Source organism: Melanerpes formicivorus, unplaced genomic scaffold (assembly GCF_026170545.1).
Source record: "Melanerpes formicivorus ecotype bairdi unplaced genomic scaffold, bMelFor1.0.p_v2 SCAF_11, whole genome shotgun sequence".
Lineage (NCBI taxonomy): Eukaryota > Metazoa > Chordata > Aves > Piciformes > Picidae > Melanerpes > Melanerpes formicivorus.
Genome location: NW_027142363.1, coordinates 13,789,382 through 13,813,019, shown reverse-complemented (window position 1 = coordinate 13,813,019; position 23,638 = coordinate 13,789,382). Strand labels below are relative to the sequence as shown.

At 38.9% G+C, this 23,638-nt stretch overlaps 1 protein-coding gene across 4 annotated transcripts in view; it reads right to left on the bottom strand.

Moving 5' to 3' along the window:
* The window catches only part of TTC3 (tetratricopeptide repeat domain 3), a 70,569-nt gene that overhangs the window by 45,032 nt on the left and 1,899 nt on the right, over positions 1 to 23,638 (bottom strand). For all 4 annotated transcript variants that reach the window (XM_068144600.1, XM_068144601.1, XM_068144598.1 and 1 more), the window contains exons 3-15: positions 22,176 to 22,215; positions 21,655 to 21,790; positions 21,144 to 21,228; positions 19,922 to 19,975; positions 17,726 to 17,858; positions 16,710 to 16,795; positions 16,012 to 16,106; positions 14,106 to 14,168; positions 9,919 to 9,973; positions 9,512 to 9,674; positions 9,349 to 9,394; positions 7,522 to 7,633; positions 3,633 to 3,687 (exon numbers count right to left, since the gene is read on the bottom strand). In XM_068144600.1, the coding sequence (XP_068000701.1) occupies positions 3,633 to 3,687; positions 7,522 to 7,633; positions 9,349 to 9,394; positions 9,512 to 9,674; positions 9,919 to 9,973; positions 14,106 to 14,168; positions 16,012 to 16,106; positions 16,710 to 16,795; positions 17,726 to 17,858; positions 19,922 to 19,975; positions 21,144 to 21,228; positions 21,655 to 21,790; positions 22,176 to 22,215 (1,123 nt within the window). The remainder of the gene's footprint in view (positions 1 to 3,632; positions 3,688 to 7,521; positions 7,634 to 9,348; positions 9,395 to 9,511; positions 9,675 to 9,918; positions 9,974 to 14,105; positions 14,169 to 16,011; positions 16,107 to 16,709; positions 16,796 to 17,725; positions 17,859 to 19,921; positions 19,976 to 21,143; positions 21,229 to 21,654; positions 21,791 to 22,175; positions 22,216 to 23,638) is intronic.

Genomic DNA, 23,638 nt, shown 5'->3' with positions numbered 1-23,638 from the left:
AACCAAACCAAACCAAACCACAACAAAACACCACCTCCTATCATCATTCAACCATTTAGAGACACATGTATTACCTTTTCTTCATTATCACTAAATCATTAAGGCTGGAAAAGACCTTTAAGATCAAGGTCAACCGTAACCCAACTACCATGGCCACTGAACTATGTCCTGAAGCACTGCATCTGCACACTTCTTGAACACCTCCAGGGATGGCACCTTCTCCACCTCCCCAGGCTGCCTGTTTGAATGCCTCACCACTCTCTCAGTAAAGAAGTTTTCCTTAATGTCAAATCTAAACCTCCCCTGGCACAATTTAAGCCTATTTCCTCTCATCCTATCACTAGTTACTTGGGAGAAGAGACCAACAGCAGCCTCACTACAACCTCCTTTCAGGTAGCTGTAGAGAGCAAGAGCTCCCCTTTAGCCTTCATTTCTCTGGAACAGCCAGCCTCAGCTTGCTCAGCTTCTCCTCATATGATATGCCCTCCAAACCCCTCACTAGCCTTATATAAGTTACTTTCTTTGAAGGAACTGATGAATCAAAACAGTTTTAATGAAAATAAAGAAATATAATCCTTTCCTCTCATTATAAAAAGCAAGAATTAATCAGCTCTACTTTTGAATGACATAATTTTAAAAGGCCCTGAACAAAAGCCCTATAGAAACTACTACTCCCATATTCCATCCAGTTAAAAGACACTAACCTCAGATTAGAAAAACAAACAACACACACACACAAACCCAACAAATCTTGAATTACAAATAAAATACTTAGGCAGATACTAATTCAACAGCAATCATGATTCACTTACCCCACAAACATCTTAAAATATTAGAAGCAGTATTGCTTTTGTGAGACATTCCCATTAGGAGCAGACATATAACATAAACATGCTCAAAAAAATAGTACATGCAGACAAAAACTGCAGTTAAAAAGAAGAGTAACTTTAAGATAAGATACAGTGGCATAAAGTTCCTTTACATTTAATCTCCTGCAAGTCTTAAGCCTTTAAGTGAACGAAGGCTGAGAAAACGAAAGCTATTCTTCCCCACCCACAGTAAACTTGTATCAGCTAGCTACTCAGAGCTTAACTCCTCCTTTCAAATCAAAGCCAAATCAAATATTTTCTTCTGCATCAGTACTGACTTAAGTATGAGGAGAGGGGGAGGAGGAAGAAGAAAACCCCTCCATGGAATCAGCAGGGGCTTTTTGAAAATGCTATGTTCAACATCTCATAGTCCTGTGAGCTCTGTAGCCTACAAGAATTTTCAGTTCTCTCCCAAATTCAGACCATCATTATCCATCTTTCCACTCCTCAGTTTCTCTAAGAATCAGCTATCCTTCTGATACCCTGCCACTTCACCCACTACCAGCAGCTTAGACAGACTGCATACACCCTGCCCTTGACCAGAATCAGCAGAACAGACTGCCACCACCTTGCCTCCAACTAACAAGGGCAGCAGGGCACTGTCCATATTATGCATATAAAACACAATTCCCTTGAATTTCACTTACTATTGGTGCAACCAAGGAGGATCTCAACTCTCACCCACATAAAATTGCATGATTTGGTCTTGCTGCCTGGTGAGCTGGACACCAAGTGCTGCTGGCAGTCCACTGGAGCCACAGCATCACTGACAATCCTGTGTTTGCTATCAGTGATTGGCCAGGTTGCCATATAGGCAAATTGTTGGTAATCTTTCCCACTGACTCAATAAACTTTGCTTCATAATGTGTCATCAGACTCCCTTACTACTCAGACCACACCTTGTCACTCAGAAGAAGTCTGGATTCACTTGCCAATTACTTCAAACTCATTCAAAACATTTCCTATGGCCTCTGTGCATCCCATATTTTGATCCTTTGCACCACCTACAATACGGTTCCTGAAACTGTATTTGATGCCAAGAGCTTGACTTCCCCTTTCTAAAACTCTCCCTCCATTTATATTTCCACATTAAGTTCCTTCTACACATCAGTTACTTTTCCTTTTTTATTACCCTATCACATGACAGCTTTTAAACAAATTTGTCTTGTCTACTGCAACCTCTTCAGTCTCCCAATAAATCCTTTAATTCTTCAGGATGCTTGCATATGTCCAAAGCCCAAAAGAGTAAAATCACTTTTACTACTTGTAGTGGTTTGAGCCTTACCTGGGAGTTAAAAGCTCAAATGGGGAAAAGGCTGAGAATCTCTTCCCCACTCCCCCCCCTCCTCCCTCCAAACAGAGAGGGGAAAAAAGAAAAGGGTAAGGAGCAAAATCACTAAACAACAATCTGGAGTCAGCTTGGAAGTAGAGAGGCAAAGAATTTTTCTTTAAATTATATATATGACAATAACAGGAAAAAAGTTCACAAGGGCAAGGAACAAGAATGGATGGGACGGGGACAGAAAAGAATAATACAAAACCAGCCTTTCTCTGAGGAGGTGCTGAGGCAGCAGGGAAAAGGATCAGGTCCGGCCACGTGGCTGAGGAGCAGGAGGGCAGCTGCAGTAGCTCTCGTCCAGCAGAGGCAGGAGCCAAAAGGAGATCCAACAGCTATGATGTCCTGCTTTTTATACCCTAGCTGGGCAGGGAGGGGGGAGTGGAACAGACTCAGCTTTCCCAGGGGATAATGCCCTGCAGGGAGTGTAAAGTACCCGCAAGCCCTCCACCCTGCTTTGTTTTTTTGTTTTCAGAAAAGGGCGTTAACCCACCACACTACTGCTCATTTTCAAGTAATTATATTCTCACTGGTTTCCCAAAATTTTCAAATACTCTGCACTTTGGCACCTATTTAGCTAAACATTCAAAAATGCAAAGTTTTAAGAACATCATGGCTGGGCTTCAACGACTTCAGATGGTTGCATGGCCAGGAATAAAACAACTTACTGCCTGGGAAGTCACAGCTTCAGAATAACAGAGTAAGCATGCACCTGGTCCAGACCCAGTAGAAGTATTCCATGCACACAATATAAACAAAACTTCCTGAATGTCAGGGAAACATCTTATGCATTCATGGTTACAGCAGGTTTAGCAAACAAAATACAGGAAAACATTTCACTTTGAAGATCAGAACTGGCTGCACTTTTCACCACAAAAAACATAATTTTGGAGTTTTGAGGAGTGGGAGCTCTCTTTATAAAAAGACTTGCTTTGGGTTTTTTGATTCATTAAAACAAAACCCCACATGAACAATAAATCACAATTTTTAAGTTTGTAGTTAAAAATCCACTGTTTTGTGGCCACTTTTCTCTAACTGCAGCATTATTTTCTTACAGATCTACATAGAGCTCCTAGTAACCACAAATTAATTATGAAACTACCCACACGATTCTCTCAAATTTAGATCCTTTTAGATCCCGTCACCTGCCTCAGAAGGAGAAGCACCTCTATCCTGTGACTCAGCATTCTACTTTTTTTGTTCCAGTTTCAATTCTGAATTCAACCATGTAAAGTATATTCAAACCACTAAAACATACAGGAAATGAGACAGAAACACAGGAGAGAAGTATCTAAGTAACTGCACACTAACAGGAAAAGAGCTGAAATATGATTGTGTACTGTTATGAAAGTAACACCAAGTTGCTTATTAATAAGGACAACAAGAAGAGAATTGACTGACTTGATAAATAGCAAAAGCAAACTTACTTGGTTGAAGCTCTGGAGACGAACCTTTGCTTTTTGTTCTTTGGATGTCAGTGACCTGATGACAAATATAGTTGTTTGGTTTTACATAGATTTAAAAAATAGTAATAAATAAGTAAAATATATATCACTCACTAAGTTTAAACAATGAAAAAGCTGAAGCACTAACATTTAAAGAAAGCAATCACAATAATATCGTCTATTATGTCCTGAGTTGTGATGAGAACAGCTGATTACTGCTTATGATACATTACTGCTTCTATAATTATTTACCTCTGCAAATACTAGCATGAACATCTGGACAATATTTTATTGTGTGCTGACTGGACATGGTTCAGTTCTCCACCACATCCAGAACATCTGGCCAGTGTCCTGGATGGGATTGACAACTGGAGCGTAACAGTCTGTGCATTCACACTGACTTGTGCCAAAAAGCCTTAAGTGAGATGTTCATTATTTACTCTAACAAGCAGAAGACTCTCGGGCTAACTCCTGAAGCCCCACCTACGAGTGGATGCACCATGTAGGACTGTCCCAGCTACTGGGGATCTCCAGGGGGCAGCTGCTGAGGGGCTTTCCCAACTGAAGTGTGAACCTGGGATGATGGTTTCAAGGTGATAATTGGTGATTGATCCTTCTCTTAATCACTGAATTGCTTTACCATAATGAGGTGGTGCATCGCTCTTCTGCTTACCTTTCCTTTTTGATTATTACTACTATGTACATATGTGTATATATACACAAAAATATATATGTATTAAAGAATATTATTTTTTTCTGTGTTAAACTGGAGTATGTGTTTTCACTTGGAATCCCACCCTTCAGCAAAACACCAATCAATAGGTAAAGAAACAGACAACTACTGGCCTTTTTCACAGCAATATTCATCCTAAATGAAGATAAATTTACAGACCACATTATACAGACTTCCATAGCATAAAAACAGATGAAAGTCTAAAATCTTTAAGCACTTGTGCCTTCAAGAGATCACTTTCTTTTTCAGTATGTTCTAACTTTCATTTCCTGCCCTTTGCCTTTGTACATTGGTTTCATTTTCCCCACCAAGGAGGGGTTTATTTGCTGCCCCACCCTCCTGTGAAACCCAAAGGGGTGTTTTTTTTTCACATGGGCTAAATTGGTTTGAACTTGCTAGTTTCACATTATTTATCATCCTGTTTTCTGTATTATAAAGCATATTTATAATACTCCTTACAGGCTAAGTTACAAGACATAGTTTATTAATTATCTTACAGTGATGATGGTAATGATCACAAAGCAGTACAAATGTTTCTTTAATAGTGTGAAACAGAGGAACTGTCCGTAAGGAAACTGAAAGGTGATTTTAAATTACACAGTGTTACAGCAGGTCTGTCATGGTCTGCATGCATGTAGCAGAGCAAACCACTCAGAAAAATTCACACACAGCAACGGCTCACAGGCTCCCCATGATAATGGCCATCAAGCAGGTGCTAAAACAGCAACGACTGGGAAATTCCACTGACATCCAGTAGCAAAACCCATCTAAAACAAGGTAAATGTCAACAAATGCCCCCCACATTTATGATTTTTTTTGGGGGGTGTTTTTTCTTTAAAGGAATGAAAACATTTGTACTGGTTTTGGCTGGGATAAGTTTTCCTCATAGCAACTTGTACTGTGGTTTAGACTTGGCATTAAAAGTGTTGATGGCACAGGGATGTTTCAGCTATTACTGAGCAGTGCTTGCACAGTCTCAGAGACCTTTTCTGCTTGTCACACAGCCTTGACAGCAAGTAGGCTGGGGGTGCACAAGGAGCTGAGAGGGGACACATCCAGGATGGCTGGCCCAAACTGACCAAAGGGATGTCGTGCACAGCAATAAAATCTGGGGGCAAAGGGAGAAAAGGAGGGATGTTCTGACATCTGTTTCCCCAAGTAACTATTATGCACAACAGAGCTCTTCTTTCTTGCAAATGGCTAAGCACCTGCCTGGAAGCAGTGAATGAATCCTTACTTAACTTTGCTTGTGTATGCAGCTTTTACTTTGCCCATTAAAACTGTCTTTATCTCAACCCACAACTTTTCCCATTTTTATATTCTGGATTTTCTTTCCTGTCTTGCTGCTGAGAGTACACAAGCAGCTGCATGGGATTCAGTTGCCCACTACAGTTAAACCACAACATAGTTCACTGTTGTACTTTCAACAGTAAAACAACCTTCTGAAATGCAGAATTAGAGGTTCTGGTTGGTGGATTTCTTTGGTCATCCTTCACTAACATGTAACCTCGGTTTAATTATTTTTCAGGAACAAAAATCAACCATCCACAGAGAACAATATGTACTCTATTAAGGCTCCAAAAAAAGTAAAGGCCTGGGCTGTGACAAGGCCATGAACTTCTCTAGTTCAAATCTGTTTTTTGAAAACCCACACAGGGACAGGGTGACACAGTAAGCTTTGATATATGTGTGTTTGGAAACTGGAACACTGATCATGCAATTAACATGTCAACAGCAAATGGTTCTTCCAAAACTAATTTGGTCACAGAACAAAGGAAGCTGTGGGTCCCAGGAGTCTCATGCTTATCCTTTCATTGCATTTAATTTCCCCACAAGTCAAGCACTTTAATCCATAAACAGGACAGCCTGGGTAAGCTTTTTTGGACCTCTCCTAAGTTGCTGAAGGCATGACAGTGATCTCTTCTTGAGTTGGGACACCTGTCAAGGTTAATCTTCAAGGCTGAGAAGCCCCTTATCTATTGCAGATCTTTGGTGCATGATCAAGATCACACATAATCCTGTACCACAGGACATTAAGATCTTGTACTGATGACTCTGAATCATTATCTGTGCTGTAGGATAATAAAGTCTGACAATAAGGTTCAGTCTAAGCCTCACATTTACAACATCTAAATTCAAAAAAACTACTTTGGCTGCTACCTTTGCCAATGGCTCTCCATAAGCAGTCTCAATCTGTCCTGTAACAGTTTCAGTTTCCCTCTCAAGCCTTCCTCACTAAAAAAGTTAATGATCTAGTAAATGATTGTAAACAGTCTCTTAAACTGAAATAATGAATCTAAAGAATTACAAAGGGTTACTAAAATAATGCAAGTCCCACTTGCATTTTAAGCTTTATACTACACTTTAAACAGGCAAGCCTGCTGAGAAACACAAAGCCCTAGTTTTAAATACAATCTGGTTAAGCATAATATTTAAATAGCCTTTTTTCCTATAAGAAAGAAACCTGCATAAATTAAAATAATGGTCTACAACCATTCAAAGTACTTTAATGTCACAGTACCACTGCAACAACAATCTAAAAAGCCCTGTGTATGAATTAACTTTGGTGAAAGCATCTTCCACATGAACTCCATTAGACCACTGTGTTAACTGAATCCCCTCCTAAAGCCAAAGGGAAGCCCACAGCTGAACGTACACTGACAGGCACAACTGGACAAGAATTCAAATCAGATGTGAACTCAGTCTCATTATCAGTAAGCCCCAAAAGTCCTCTCTCCTCCTCACAACATAAAACTACCACTTTCACATTCAAATAACCACTTACCACTTCCTTCAAATCCCAGAACATAGATTTGGTGGTTTAGTATCACAGGAAAAGTGCACACTATTAAAAGAGCGTCTGCAGTATTTCAGGAACACCTTTAAACAATACAGTCTGGAATATTCCACAGAATCATAGAATGGGCTGGGCTGGAAGGGACCTGCAAAGGTCATCTAGTCCAACTCCCTCTGCACTAAGCAGGGGCATCCTCAACTAGATCAGGTTGCCCAGAGCCCTATTGAGCTTCACCTTGAATATCTCCAGGCATGGAGTCTCAATTACCTCCCTGGGCAATCTGTTCCAGTCTTGTTTATATGGACTCTTGGTCTTGCAATGCCAGCTGTAGCATAACTTACCCTGGTATCATGTTTGGGATGACAATCTTTAGGATCAGACTGTATTCTCTTTTTCTCTATTTCTTTTTGTTGTTGAGGTATTGTTAAATCAGATTCTGAAGAACTGAAGTCTCTGATATGTTAAAAAAAAAAAAAAAAAAAGAAAACAACAAGAGAATTCCATCAGTGTTGTCTCTTCCCCATATTTATACATGTGTCATGGAAAAGAAACAAGGATGAATACAAGAAGTGTACCACTCCTAGCTCCTATAAAGCATGTTAAAAGGATTTGATCAAACAGCAATTTTTAGTATCATAGCCACAGTGCAAAAACACAAGAAGTGAACCATTTTCTATAAAAGGAGGAAAAACTGAATTAAATAAATAAATATGGTAATAATAGCAATAAAAAAAAAACCAACCTATCTTGCCCAAGGCCACATTTTATTTGTGCAATAATGTAGGAAAATGAATTTAACTTCCATCAAAATTTCCAGGTTTACAGAAAGCTGCTTAGTAATTTAGAATAAACTTTATTTAGAATAAACCAAACCAGGTTGGAAGAGACCTTCAAGATCATCACGTCCAACCCATCAACCAATCCAACCCACCCAAACAACTAACCCATGGCACCAAGCACCCCAGCAAGTCTCCTCCTGAACACCTCCAATGACGGCGACTCCACCACCTCCCCAGGCAGCCCATTCCAATGGGCAATCACTCTTTCTGTATAGAACTTCTTCCTAACATCCAACCTGAGCCTCCCCTGCTCCTGAATGACAGCACATAACTACAAGCAAGCTAATAAAAATTAGTAAGCTCAGAAAAATGTTTAATACAAAAGTTACAGCATATAGAATGATAGAATAGAATAAACCAGGTTGGAAGAGACCTTCAAGATCATCGCGTCCAACCCAGCAACCAATCCAACCCACCCAAACAACTAAACCATATATTGTAGCATAGCTGAATCTATGAATATGGAATTTCTCTTACATTTTCTGAGCAAGGCAACAGATGTGGCAAAGCCAAGATCCTACAAATTAGGATATATATTCATTTTTACCATTGCCTAAACACATTTGTGTGAGAGACTAAAAGTTTGTCTCTCTTGGTGTGACTCAACAAAGATAAAATCACTTGCTGCTTGCCCAGACAATAGCTGATATGTGTTGGGCAGAGCCACTGGAATGACTCTTGGAAGGTGCAAAGATAACATTGCTCACTGGGCCACAGCTGGCCTGACAACAATGGACGGAGGCCACCTTCAGGAATATGCATGAGACAAGATAATCTCCACCCATCAAGTACCCTGGGAAGGGTGACATAATGGATTTACCACCTGTTTCCTGATGTGTAAGGAGTGTGGGGGGCTTGTCTGGATAAGGATGGAGGAGGAGGAAGCCCCCCCCTCCATCCAAACACACAGAAATACACAGAAAGATTTCCGGGGTAACGATACCTGGACATTTACCTAAGGATGATTTCCCTCTCCGGACTGAGACAATTTGCTAGCCTTCAGTTCCTCAAACCACTTCAATCTCCTGGCAAACTTTATATAGCAAAAAGTTAACACAAAGAAGTAGGTGCGATTGCCCTGACATTTTCCAGCACCTGACTTCCTCAATTGCAAAGCACTTCAAGTTAGAAGGACAAAACCCCATGAAAATGCAACTGTTTCCTGTTATTTCCAACATGGCTAAAACATAAAGCTGAAGAAAACAGCTTGGAAGTGGAACACACCTCAAGATAGCTCATTTAGTTTCTAGAAGTCCGTTATAGTGATATCAATGCTACGATACCAAGTATTACTTATTAAAAATAAAAATAAACTTGATGGTTGCTTACTTTTTCCCAAGTGGCTTCTTTGGTATTTTTTTATGCTGTTTATTACCTATAGAAAATTTAAAAGGGGGGAAAAAAATTAAAAATTAGCTAGTTTCAAAGGACAGTTACCAATTGAAGAATTTTGCTACATTCAAGGCAGATCTTGAAATTGGAAAAACATTACCATTGGCTTCTTCTAATGCCTTCTTCAAATTCTCATTTTGTTGAATAAGAACCTTAAGTCCATCAAGAATATCCTTGCATAGTTCCTGAGCTTTCTCATTAGCTTTCAAGGCCAGTTTGTGTTCACCCAGTAATGACAGCGCCTTACAAAAGTGGTAGTGACCCTACAAAGACACACAAGTTTGAAGTTCAAGCAGTCATCCACACAAATCAGCAAACAAATTAACTCCCAAACAAGATGCAGCAGACAATACAAAGTAAAATTTTACAAACTCAGAAGTTGCAGGTCAAATGATGATTCAAAGCTCTCAGCACACTAAACAGAAAACTCAGCAGGAGTAGTAACCTGCATTTTTATACTGGGTTACAGCATCAATGAAAGAATTTTTAACTGTACATGAAACTAACCTTTGGCCAATCAGGCTTCAAAACAATGGCTCTTTTTCCATCAACAAGGGCTCTCCTTCAAGAAGGGAGGGCAAGAAAAAAAAAAGAGGTAATTATTTGTACTTCAGGCACTGTCAAAATAAGGTAAATAAAATAACAGCTCTTTGACCTGTGTAAAGGCATGGCCAAGTAACACTTCTTAGCTAAAACTAACTGGAGTTAAAATGTTAGTTTCTATCTCACCCATCAGGTATTTATTCCTTCCTCCTACCTACTCTGTCTTAAAGCATTTATGCATATGTACCTACCCCTCATTTGTATTCTAACAAAATGCTCCTTTAAAAAGAAAAGCCTTAATAACAAAGTCTGACTATAAAACCTAAATATTTTGACAGAAACGTTATTCAAGAGTAGTTACGTAATTATAGCTAGGTATTCGAGGGTACAAGTGTGGCAGTCATACCCACCCTGATGAAAGACACAAGACATCAAGACACACAACCTGCTGACTCTGGTGAAAATATAAAACCATCTGCTGACTCTGCTTTTCCTGAAAAACATCTGCTAACTCAGGCAACCACATCTGCTAACATTTTCACACAAGGGTTACACAATTCACTGTTGTTAGACCCACATCTCACTTGGAAGGTAAGACCCTCATCCAGTGAAGACCTACATAGAATAGAATAAACCAGGTTGGAAGAGACCTTCAAGATCATCATGTCCAACCTATCATCCAACACCACCTAACCAACTCAACCATGCAACCAAGCACCCTATCAAGTCTCCTCCTGAGCACCCCCAGTGATGGTGACTCCACCACCTACCTGGGCAGCACATTCCAAAGGGCAATCACTCTTTCTGTGTAAAACTTCCTCCTAACCTCCAGCCTAAACCTCCCCTGGTGCAGCCTGAGACTGTGTCCTCTTGTTCTGGTACTGGCTGCCTGGGAGAAGAGACCAACCTCCTCCTGCCTACAACCCCCCTTCAGGTAGCTGTAGACAGCAATAAGGTCACCCCCGAGTCTCCTCTTCTCCAGGCTAAGCAGCCCCAGCTCCCTCAGCCTCTCCTCATAGGGCTTGTGTTCCAAGCCCCTCACCAACTTTGTTGCCCTCCTCTGGACACGCTCCAGCATGTCAACATCCTTCCTAAACTGAGGGGCCCAGAACTGGACAACACTTTTGACCACAAATCACATTTGACTAGGAGATAAATGTAGTCCTGTTGGAAGACAAATTATGTCAGCAATTTGGAGTAGCCAGTTCAAATGATTTTTGATTAGAATAAATTTGTTTTCAACTTACAACCTTCCTAAATTAATTATTAGCCCTCATAACAGCAAGTAGTAACGTCTGAGCTCTGAAAGACAGTAATCTCCAAAACTCCCAACAACTGAAGTCTGAAGAACATGCATGACTGACTTGTTATATACAAAGTGTCATAGAATAACCAGAATTACTGTTTTGGTCAGGTCAGAATAGAAGACAACTATCCCTACAGCTATAGGATAGAACAATGGTCAGCAGCAACCGCCTCAGATAGTATCAGTGCTACCCAAAGTGCTAGAGTTTATATACTTTTGGGATACACTGCTTGCTCTTTATCTCACAGCTATGTGTCAGACAAGTAGGATGCAGTAAATTATATATGGATTACTTCAGATGAGGAAGCTTAGAAATAACTTCACTTCTTGAATTGCTGAGACATGGTGACTCAGTGAGGCCTTCAGAAAATGTCTGTAGCAAGAGCTAACTTGAGAGGCCTGCAAAGGTCTGTGAGGTATCAACTATTTCACTTCCAGACAGGGGAGGAATATGGAAAGGGGGGAAAAAATAAAAAAGGACTTGTGAAACAAGTGTGAAAGCATTCAGAAATTGTACAGAGGGATCCAAAGGAGAATGAGATGCTCTGTGATAATGAGAGCTGGATACAAAGAAATAAGTTCAGAAAAAGAGAGTATGTTTTCCACAACAAAATTCTTCAGAGAAATTTCAGAAAGGATGAATTCAGTTAAATAAAAGCAGGGTAAAAGAAAACACATGCAGACACCTCCAAATTAGAGAAACCCCAGGTATTCAGTATCACTAAGGTTGGAAGAGACCTCAAAGATCATCGTAGTAATGGCATATTTAAGAGATGTGGCAATACACTTGAAAACAATAGCATTAAAAATATATTATTTTTTAAAATCACAACATAATTAGTGATTAAAAAGGAAGCAAAAATAAGGAAAACATGCCTGAGTAAAAGACAGATAACGGGGTACAGAACCTCAACATATTAAGAGATTGTCCTAAAAAGTGGTCCAAAGAACATCATCTTCCCCATCACTGTCATCAGGAACTAGGAGCTCCCCACTCCAAAACTTGGGACTAATATTCAAGCTAACATCTTACCATGAGTTTACAGAGGCTTGCTCTATAACAAGTTACCGAGCCTGTACAATGGACTGCAGTCTCCACGGATATGCAGGTGTGGGTTCTAAGGGAAGAGCCCTACATGGTACTGGGAGTATCGAGCTGTTCTGGATATGTCAAGAAAATAGTTCCACTGTCCCAGCTTATTCCTTCAGAATGCAAAGTCGTAATTGCTGTTAAAAGGAACTGACACCCTGGTGTTTCTAAGGGAACCATCAACCTTAAGCGAACTTTGTTCCTTATAGAATCATTATAACACAAGAACACACCTACTGGTCAAAAGTTGCCTGCCTCCAAGGCAGACCACGCCTCAGACACTCCTCTTTGGGCATGCGTGGAAGCCTGGCTCAGGAGGGCAGAGAGAGGTGGAGTTTGGACATTGACAAGTGTGAAATTGGTTATAAAAGACATCGCTCTAGCAATGAGACTTCAAAAGCTTTCCCCACCAGGATCAAGAAAGCATGGCAAGGACCAGCAGGACTGGACCTGCAACCAGAGCAACACCTTTGGACCCTCACATTGGTGGTAACTATAAGCCTCATTCTCTTTTCACTTTATTTTACCTTTCTCCTTCGTCCTCTCACTCTTACCTACCTATTGTGTGCCACCTTATGGGCAAACAATAAAGTTTTACTGTTGAAGTAAACCCCCCCCCGGCATGTTCTCCTTGGGTTTTTGCACTTTGAGATCACAGTAATGAACAATCACAGCACAATGAGTGGACCATGACAATTGTAGAAGGACTTGAAAAGACAGGAAAAAAATGAAGTACTTGTCTTGTTCTGTAGTATATGCTATTTGTTATGCTTTGTTTTCACCCACCCAGTCCTTCCTCCAGTTCCACCTTAACAGCCCAGCACAGTGCTGGAAAGAGTGGCCCTTCATACTACCAAAACATCACTAAACAAGGCCAAGCTCTATGGGCAGTAGAGTCCAAACCCCACGGCTATAAACAATTCACAAATGGTCAGAAAAAGAGTTGCGAAATCTGGACAAATATGACTTTTAGAATAACAAAGAAGGGGAAAAAAAGTCCATAAAAAGTGCTGTGCATGGTAAACTCAAATGTAATAGGGTGCTACAGATAAACAAAAACAGAGCAAAGGTGTAATAGCACATTATCAGACACAAAAGTGATGCCAGGACAGTCTCAGAGTAAGGAAAAAAGAACCTTCAGCATAACCATCATAACCATCGCTTTCACCCCAGAGGAGAACCCTGCAAGCCAAGAGCTCTCTAACCCCACTGCTACAGCAATAAAACTGCAAACCTCAGTACCCAGCAGAATGGAGAGTGTAATACCAGTAAAAGGAGCAGAAACCAAGAACTATGTGGATATCAACTTCAATTATTTCTTTTTATTTCAACAATTAGATCTGAAATAGTAACGAGTGGACCCTTAAGACTTCAATTAGACTAACAATAAATTCTTGAGTTGGCTTTACATAAGAGGTATATGCCCATCTTGCTCATAAACAAGATTTTTAGCTTAACTGGCTTAAGGAAAATAAACCCATACTCACACTGATTTCTTCTTCAAGTGGTTTAATCAAAACTACAATACTCACCGGTACTGCAATTTATTTTTACCTGTTGTGTAATTCCTCGACATACAAACTGCCAGCAGACACCACTAATGTTACTCCTTTTTCTTAGTATTAGGGTTTTTAGGCACTAATATCAAAATTACTATACACTTCAGTTTTATTAATACTGTACCCCTAAGTATATTGCCAGTTTTTAACTGCAGATCACCACAACATTTCAGATCGTAGACAAGGAGTTACTTACTTGTACTGCTTCGTGTGAATAAAACAGATAGCTCGGTTTCCATACAGAAGATGGTTTGTAGGACTTAAAAAAAACAAAAAAACAGCAAACACAACAAAATTATGAAGTTAGGGATGCATATTACTTTTGAAAATCTTAAGGAGATAAAAAAGTTGTCACAATAATTGTCTTCAAACACTCTAGAACCAACAACTACATAGAAGCTTCCTTGAATAGTTCCACTGATTTACAAGTTGTTACTACAACTAGTAGTTTTAATTATGCAATAAGTTGTATGATATGGGCCCAATAATGCAATTTCCAATCAACTCAACTCACTCTCAGCTTACTTTTAAAAATAAATGATTAAATAAATAGAAAAAGAGAGATTTCCACTCTTTCCCCAATTCCCTAGACTCTGACATATCAAAGCACAACTCAAATGATTCAAAGGTACAGTTACTATGTGCCCTATCATCTCACCTTTGTTCCAAAACAAACAAACCAACCCAAAAACAACCAGAAAGAAAACAAACAAAAAAGCAAACATGGCATGAAGCATGGAAAAGCTAGCTCAACTGCCTGCAGTAGTTCTAAACAGCTAAAGCATCGCCCTCAACATACCTATTGGAGAATGAGAGGGGGGAACCAATAAATATAATCCAGCAACCAGTTGAAGGAAAACCAAGGGAGGATGCAGCTAGTTAGGGAAGGAGTGTGATGATGAAACAGATGAAAGTCAGCTCACACTGCAAGAATGAGAAAGGGAAGACAGTGCACAGAGCAGATGAAGGATTCCCTAGCTGCTAGCCATCACTGAGTTATCCTTCACCTTCCAATAGGGTTTTAAGGACAAGGAGTAATTTCAAGCAAATAGCCGTAATAACAGCTCAGATCTACAGTCCCTGGAAACCATGACTTTCTGTATTCTTTCATTGACTTCTGCTCCTCTCTCTCATCAGTCATCCTGAGAAAAGCCTCCTAATCCTGCTCCATCACTTCAGACACAGTCACTTGGTCAAAGCCTACCCAACTTTTCAAGGAGGCTGAAACCAGCTTGAATTTGGGATTGAAATGCATCCTATATCCTGCTATATGACATAAAATCTGAAGCAAGACATGAGCAAAATGCTAATCCTTTCAACTGTATTAATTATAAAGCTACAGCCTTCAAAATTAAAAGACACAACAGTTCATACAATCAGTTATTTATCTAAAGTGGAACTTCAAGAATTTTATCATACTTCACAGACACCAGAACTTGAAGAGTTTGCATGACTACAACACAAGTAGTGATTACACCAAACCAGTGTCCTCTAACTAGCTGACATTCCACGCAGACTACTGGGCAAAGGCTCTGTACATGTATGACAATACATTCTCACTTCATCTGTCTCCTTGCCCCTTAACAGAGCCCAAAAAAAGTCTCCAAAGACTTCCAGCAAATGACTTTGGGAAAGAAATTAAACAAGGCTTACAAAACCAAATTAAGACTGCTGTACACAGAGGTGGCAAGAGCAGATACTTAGGTATTTTTCTTGCTCATTTGTTCTGCATCATAGCTGAAATCATAAATATTTGCAACACTTGGTCATACTCATCTGCTGGAAGAGTATTTAGACAGAAGGATACCAAACATGGCTATTAATACCAAATAACTTATTTCCTTTCAGGTTTGCTACACTTCCTCTTAGTCATTTTAGATCAGCTTTAGGCCCCAACAGGACTCTTGAGGCAGTGAAAGCAGAAGCAACCACTAACAACAAGAAATAAGTAAGACTAAAAAATGTGTTATGTAGAGAGGACAATTTGGTCTCCAAGTGAGGGGATCATGCAAAACTATTAAAAGCAAAATAAATCAGGATAATTCTGAATAAGCATAATACATGTTCTATAACACAATCTAGTTAACCAGTTTAGTTCTTACCAAAACTCTATGGCTTTATTATATGACATTATAGCACGATCAAAGTTTCTTTGTGAAAACTCCTCATTGCCTTTCTGTTTCATAGCTTCACTATTCTGTGAAATCAAAAAGAATCACATTTAGCCACCCCTGGGATTAAACTTATCTGCAGTGAGAATACTCGACAAGAGTCATCATCAAAAGCAAGCATAAGTCAAATGGCCAAAAAGGCAGAGAACAGCACAATTCAGCATCACTCCTGAATTACACAACTGCAGGAAGACACAGGAATTAACCAGACTCTCAAGTTTACACTAAAGGAACATGTGGCAAAGAATTTGAAAGCATCTTATTTGTGTGTTAGAAGGAAAAGTTAAACATTCTTATGTCAATATGAACTGCATTTCCTTGAGCTTTTAGGGGAGTGAGGAAGTGAACACTCTCCAATGTATGCTGGCAACAAAAAACTGATGTTTCTTTATTGGACCTGGAGCTTTCAAGGTTAACATATATATTTAAGGAGAATTACTCACTCGAGATTTTCAAACCTTTACCTTGAATCATTTGGTCATTTTTATACTCTTTGATCATTAAATACCTCCCCCCAAAAGAAAAAAGGGAAATGAAAACCAAAAAACCCAAAACCAAACCAAACCAACCAACAAACAAAACCCCCAAAGACTGCCCCCCTCCCTCCACATTGTGCTATATTCTCTCACCTTCCTACAGTTTTCACAGGCAATGTTTTTAAATTCTTCAACTAAATTACAATCTTCCAAAGCAACTTTAATAATATAACGTTTGCCTGGAGACAAAATACAAAAAAAATACACTGAGTGAGTGAGTTACCAAAGACAAGGAGTTAAGACTTATCTTCTGCTGCTAAGTATCACGACCTGTTTTCTGACTGGGAGCAATATCTGACACAGGAGCCAAATGACAGAAGCAAATTAAACAGCCAGGATGTCCAAAAGGGAAGTAATTATTTATTATTGGATAAGCCCACAGGAACTGGCTGCAGACCAGAACATATTTAAGTATTTGCAGTCAAGTAAAACTCAATTGTATTTTAAAGAATGTGCATTTAAATATTTGTCAAGATTTGTATTTTAAAGACTTTTACTTTGGTAGCTAACTATAAAGAGATGATTCTCTTCACATGGAAGTTTAATTTCTACTACCCTGTTACTGCTGTGTATGCAAAAAGTAAGACCACAACACAAGCCACGTCAAACATCAAACACAGCAGGCCTGGGAGCTTTTTGTAATTTCAAAAGAAGTTCTGCTGCTACTATTAACATCTTACAGTAACTCCTATGAGCTACATAAGCTAATTTTAAAAATATGACTAATATCTCAGTATTTGAACAAAATCCTCTGCCAAATATTTAACATAAAGACACGGAATAACATTTTGGGCAACTTTTAACGTAACCCTAATTTAAAGGAATATAGGGCATACATTCTGGCCAGAATGGACACCAAAGTGAAAAAGTGTTTTGAACACCTCTTCAGAAGTGTATGCACTTTAAAAGCTGTAAAAACAACCCACATATAGAGATGCAAAGAACTGGTTTAAATAAAAAAACAACAAACAAACAAACAAACACAAACAAGACAAAAACCCCACACCACAGTTTTTCCATCACTCCCAGAGCGATGACACACATGCAAACATCAACTATTTCGTAACTATAACACAAGTGACTTTCTTCACCAAAGCATTCACACTTACTTTCAATAAAGAATATTTCAAAATTGATCCAAACATTATCACTAGTTTCTGAAACGTTCTCCAGCGTTCGCAGAATATTGTGATCACCTGTGTATCTGACCCAGCCAAGTGCATCTAGGACACTAAAGACACCCTATTTCAATTGAAGAAAAGGAAAACAAAGAAAAAAGAAAAAAAAAAAAGGTAACTAATTCCATACAAAGCAAAGTCTTACAATAAAACCATAAAACCAACAAACACCACACAAACCAATAACTCGCCAGCAATACAGTGGAAGCATTCAATGCAAACAAAACATACCACTGTAGCATTTCAGAGTTTGTTCCTTATTTCTTCACCTTTGAAATACACAACAGCTCACAAATATGTCTCATATATAACTCACACCCTCCATAAAACATCATATTAACAAAATGAAAATGGTCATTCCTTCAATGGGAGAAGAGGAAGACATCCGAATAGAACAGAGAACAGAACAGAATTTCACCAGGTTGGAAGAGACCTTTGAGATCATTGGGTCCAACCTATCATCCAACTCTATCTAATCAACTAAACCATAGCAACAAGCACCCCATGCAGTCTCTTCCTAAACACCTCCAGTGATGGAGACTCCACCACCTCCCTGGGCAGCCCATTCCGGAATCACAGAATCACAGGAAAAGACCTCAGAGATCATGAAGTCCAACCTATTACCTAATACCTATCACCTCCTGACAACTAAATCATCGCTCCAAGTGCCACATCCAATCCCTTTTTGAACACCTCCAGGGATGGGGACTCCACCACCTCCCTCCAATGGCCAATTAGAGCATTTCAGTTAGAAAATTCTTTTTGATGACTGCACACAAAATAGCTTCAGTATGAAGTGACAAGTTTGATTTAAAAAACCAACATTCTTGAGCTTGCAAGACATACAGGCAGGGCTGAGGCTTAATTCCATAAATCATGACTACCCTTATGTAATAACTAAATTTAATTTTGTGAGCTACACAGTTCTATTTGAAGGAGAAGGATTGAGAGGGATGTCCATTGCCTGGAATATGCTCACATTATCTGAGCCAAAAAGTTTTGAAAAATAATTAAAAAAAAAAAATCACATGGCTAAGACAAGTATCAATAAAAATACAAGAACTGAGTAATCTAGCATTAATGTACAGTTGTACCTATTCTGCTTCTTCTATTGCTTCTATCAGCTATAATATTCTCAGGTAATTTCAATGGCTTTAGTTTTGGTTTTGTAGTTAACCTACAGCAGGCAGCAAAAACTAGGAAGTGAGGAAAAAAGAGCGAGCAAAGAAGGGAAATTAAGAACTTTCACAGTCCAATGTTTACAAGTTTGAAAACCACACTCTTACTCTGCCATTCTCAGTCCTTCAGACTGAATCATTATCACTACTGGAGAATATCATAAAAGATTTACAAGTTACGCACAAAGAGAACTTTTGCATTGTTTCAGTGATGCCTTGCAGCCCCATCATACAGCAGCAATACTGCAGTACCAGGCCAGAGGCTTTGCAAGGCCTGCAACTTGTCAGGCTGACTCTGAGCTTGTCCTGACATGCTTAGTAGGGTCTGACTTAGCTTGGTTTTCACTGTAAAAACAATTTTTCTTCTGATCAGCTGGATATGACTAATTTGGCTTGAAAATGAACCTAAACAGACCATAAGATGAAGAAGAAGAAAACATCAACAGCAGACCCACAGCAAAGAACTGCAGCTAGCAATGATTACACCACCACACAGACAAACACCAGACAGAAGCCCTTCATCTTTAGGATCCCAAGGAGCAGTACAAGGATAAACACAACATCCGTTGCTTTTGATAGGAATGCTTCTTTGAGTGAATGCAAAGTTAATGTTGGAGGGGGAAATTTCAACCCACCACACAACCACACCCCAGTAGCAATCTCCAAGAGAAACAACTTATTTTCAGCAAGTGAGCTATCCCCAGAGTTCTCACTCATTTTGGTCTTCCTACACAGTCAATATTTATGTCATAGTTCTCATCACACAGATTCCATGCTGCGGCTGAGAGCTGCAACAGCTGGCAGCTTCAGTCCTATATACTACATAGTCCCAAACCCACAGACTCAATGTATTTATGCAAGCATTTTATGTTTTTAGATATTTGCACAAATATTTTGTTTGCATTCACACAAAGAAGCATTCCTATCAAAAGCAACTCAAAACACTTACATTTTCTATTGTGTTGGCCATTTCCAGTATACCACGGATAAAAACAGGAACGTTCTGGAAGAGGGATGGAAATAATGCAAGTTATTAAGATCTAACAACTTTAATTTATATCTGGTCAGCTTCAACTGTGCAACATTTTGTGTTTTGCTTGAATGCAGTACCATTTGGACATTTGCTCTGTTGCATCTTAAAGTTCAAGAAATATTCTTGTGTTCAGTAGCAAATCCCCTACTATTTTTGCTGAAAAGTAAGTAAACATTGACATGGAAATAGAGAATGCATGGATGCTCTAACACCTGGCAGTCACTTTAACCACTTCTGCATGCCAGAGAACCAGCTGACACACCCAATGAATGCTACCCAAAACAACAGCACTTCCTCTTCTGAGATCTATTCCTTCAAATGAATTTTACTGTTTGATATACAATCTTTTACATGCAGAAAGAGACAGAGGCTGAGGAAGGAGGAAACAGAAGTAAACAGGGAAATGGGAAAATACAGAGAGCCGCTCATACAAAGATCAAATCAGAGACTAACGGAGAAGGAAACAGCACAAAGAGGTTATCACATAAAACAAAGTCGAAAAACTGCAGGGAAATCTTGAAGTACAAGGAGATGAAAACAGAACACTCAGATAGCCTGAAGGAGGAAGCAGCAGAAAGAGCATAACAAAGTATGAACACACAAGATCGACACAGTACATGAATTCCTAATCATAGCAAGTCATGTAACATTTGACTGGAAAAATGTAACTTGGGGTTGAGCACAGAATTTCAACACATGACTTTTTTAAAAACATGTCACACCTAAATTTTAAAAATAAACAAAAATCTCTCCCCTTAGCTCCTCAGAATATTTCTTGTATCATTCTCTGCTCTGCACTTATGTTTCTGTTTTAAGTCAGCAACAGCAGATTTTAATGCCATTTATTGAATGAGGGCAAAATCAAATACCTAACTTGATCACCCATCAGTGGTGCCATTTGTCTCACTGGCAAAACTCTCTGCCTTAGAAAGTTACTAATATTTGCAGTGTCAGTAATACCATTGTAAGTCATTGCAACTGTGATACCACCTATAGCTCTTTCTAGAAAGCTCAACTACCAGATAATTTACCCAAAGGAAATGTCTAACTTAAGATACAACCCCAAGCTGTGTAAGGTACAGATCTAAACAACCCATTATACTTGAAAATTCACACAAAGTTAAAACACAGTACTTACAACAACTTTTTTCAGTAAATCAATAAGGTCTTCCCCAAGATCGAGGTCACAGAGTCTCTTCCATTTCTCGTCTAAGACCTGTGGACTGTTTAAAAACAGAACAAGTTATTATTTACAAAAGTAATACTGTGCTATATAGTTTTAACCACTACTATTTCCAGTAAGTAGCTAAGTAAGCACAGTTGCAAACTTAAATAAAACCTTACAGAGGAGAAAAGGTGGAGAAAAAAAAGGCACTTCAAAGCTTCTGGTGCTTTTGAAATAAAGGGTATCCTTTTAAGTACTTAATACAAACTCTGAACTTCAGAAGCCCACTCTTCACATACTCTTTTGAATGTAAAGAATTATGCCTTCAGACCTTAACTTACTGAGCCCACAGGTAAAACCATACCTACAGTCAGTTTTACTGCTACTGGAAGTATACAATGATCTCTCACAGGTAACAGAAAAAAAACCAAAACAAACAAAATGTTCTCAAAATGATTTCATCAGCTTTCATCTGACCACTTACTTCCAATCAGCCCCCAGAAAGCCCCAGTCACTTTTCTTGAAGAGGAGAGTCCAAAACATGCGTATTTTAATAATGTTGCAATATTCTCTTAATGTGTCAACTGGCAGGCTGCACCACACTTCACAGGGATCAACATCTTCAAGAAAACGGTTAGGAATTAGACTGCACACATCAGATATTATAAGTAATCCACATCCAAATAAATACTGACAAACATCGGCTATTTTCATACTGTATTCTTTAGTAACATCTAATCAAAACAAGAATACCTGAACTCTAAATACATCAGGCAAGTTGAGATTTTTTATAAATTAAATTCTCATAAATGTATAGGACTCCTCTGCACATTATATTAAGACAAAAACAAGAGGATTCTTCCAGTGTAAAAGAACATCATCAACGTTTCTGCTTGGAAATAATTTTTCTACTTATGCAAACAAAATTTAAAAAGTGAAATAGCAATAAAAAGATCCACAGCACAAAATAAGAGAGTCATGTAATATATAGTTTAGTTTACATACCTGTTCTAAGCTTATGTGGCAATCTCTGTACTCCATGAGCCTAAAGATAAACATATTTTTTTAACATTGCGTATCTTGCAAATGGGTTACACAAACTGGAAGCAATGATTGCTTAACTCTTTCTAAATATGAAACCACTAACTGCTCAAATCACAGGAAGGAAGGTAAGTGTTTCTTATGGTCTGTCACCAACTCCTTTTCTCAAGAAATGGTAATTACTGAACATGCTTAGACCAGTATAAAAGACAGTCTGTGATTATACCTCTATAAGCAAGCAGCATGATCAAACAGGAAACAAATCTATAAAGAAAAATATTCAGTACTGCAGTCTACTTTCACATAATATGGTCTTCAAAGGAATAGAATAGAATAGACCAGACCAGACCAAAGCAGGTTGGAAAAGTCTATTGTCCCCAACAAGTTATGACATTACCTGGTCTCAATAGACAAGGTGGTGGTTTTGATGGACTTAATATTTCTAAAGGAGAGCTGCTGGGCTGAGCAGATGGCTTAATAAGGAAAAGCATTACTTTCTGTGGAACAGCACCACTGAAAGGCCAATGGGACCCCTCTGTGCACACCTCACTCATGCACACCCCTCTTTGTACTCTGGGGAGACCTGCCAAAAAGGCCACAACTTCCAGGGTCCACATGTTGCATCTACTACAGAAGACCGGGCTGGAATGTACACCTGCCACCAAGAACTTCAGCTATGCCTGCGACACCTTGTGGGAACTAAGGATGGTGATATCTTTTTCTCTTACTTAACTCTATTTCTCACTCTTGTTTCTCTCTTTTTTATTTCCCACTTTCCCTCCCATTAAGAGTTTTAACTGGTTCTAATAAGCCTAACTCAGACATTTGGTGTTGGTTTGGTTTCATTTATTCCAAGGGATTTTTTTGAATCGTAGCACAACCTCCCTGTCCAAGGTTGGTTTGGGATACCAGGTCGTGACAATTGCACATTATCATTTCAAAGAAATGCAAAGCTATTCCTGAATATGACTGGAGAAGAGTATAAGAACAATCTAATTATCAAACATCTTTCATCAAGTTTCTTTAACAGACCTTTATTCTTTTGATGGAAGACCTTCTGGAAATACTAGCATGCTGTACATTGACAACTTACCAACTTCTGGTGATGACAAGCAAACACATCATTTATGCAAAGTAGCATTTCTGAACTATTACAATATTACAAGTGAATCAAGGCTTACTCTTAAAAGTTATAACATCAACATATAACTGTTAAAGTACTTAAGTTTGTCCATAGCACACAAAACCCAGTATCTTTATGCATGTGCACCAATTTGCAATGAGACTCACAAATGGTAACGGCCTTACAAATAATTAATTCAATTTACCTGTACTTTTTATTTCTGCATGGGAAGAAGAAATAGCCAGCTAGCTTACACTTTTTGCAGCAGCAACACTTAGGATAAATAACTCTTTAATGAACTCTC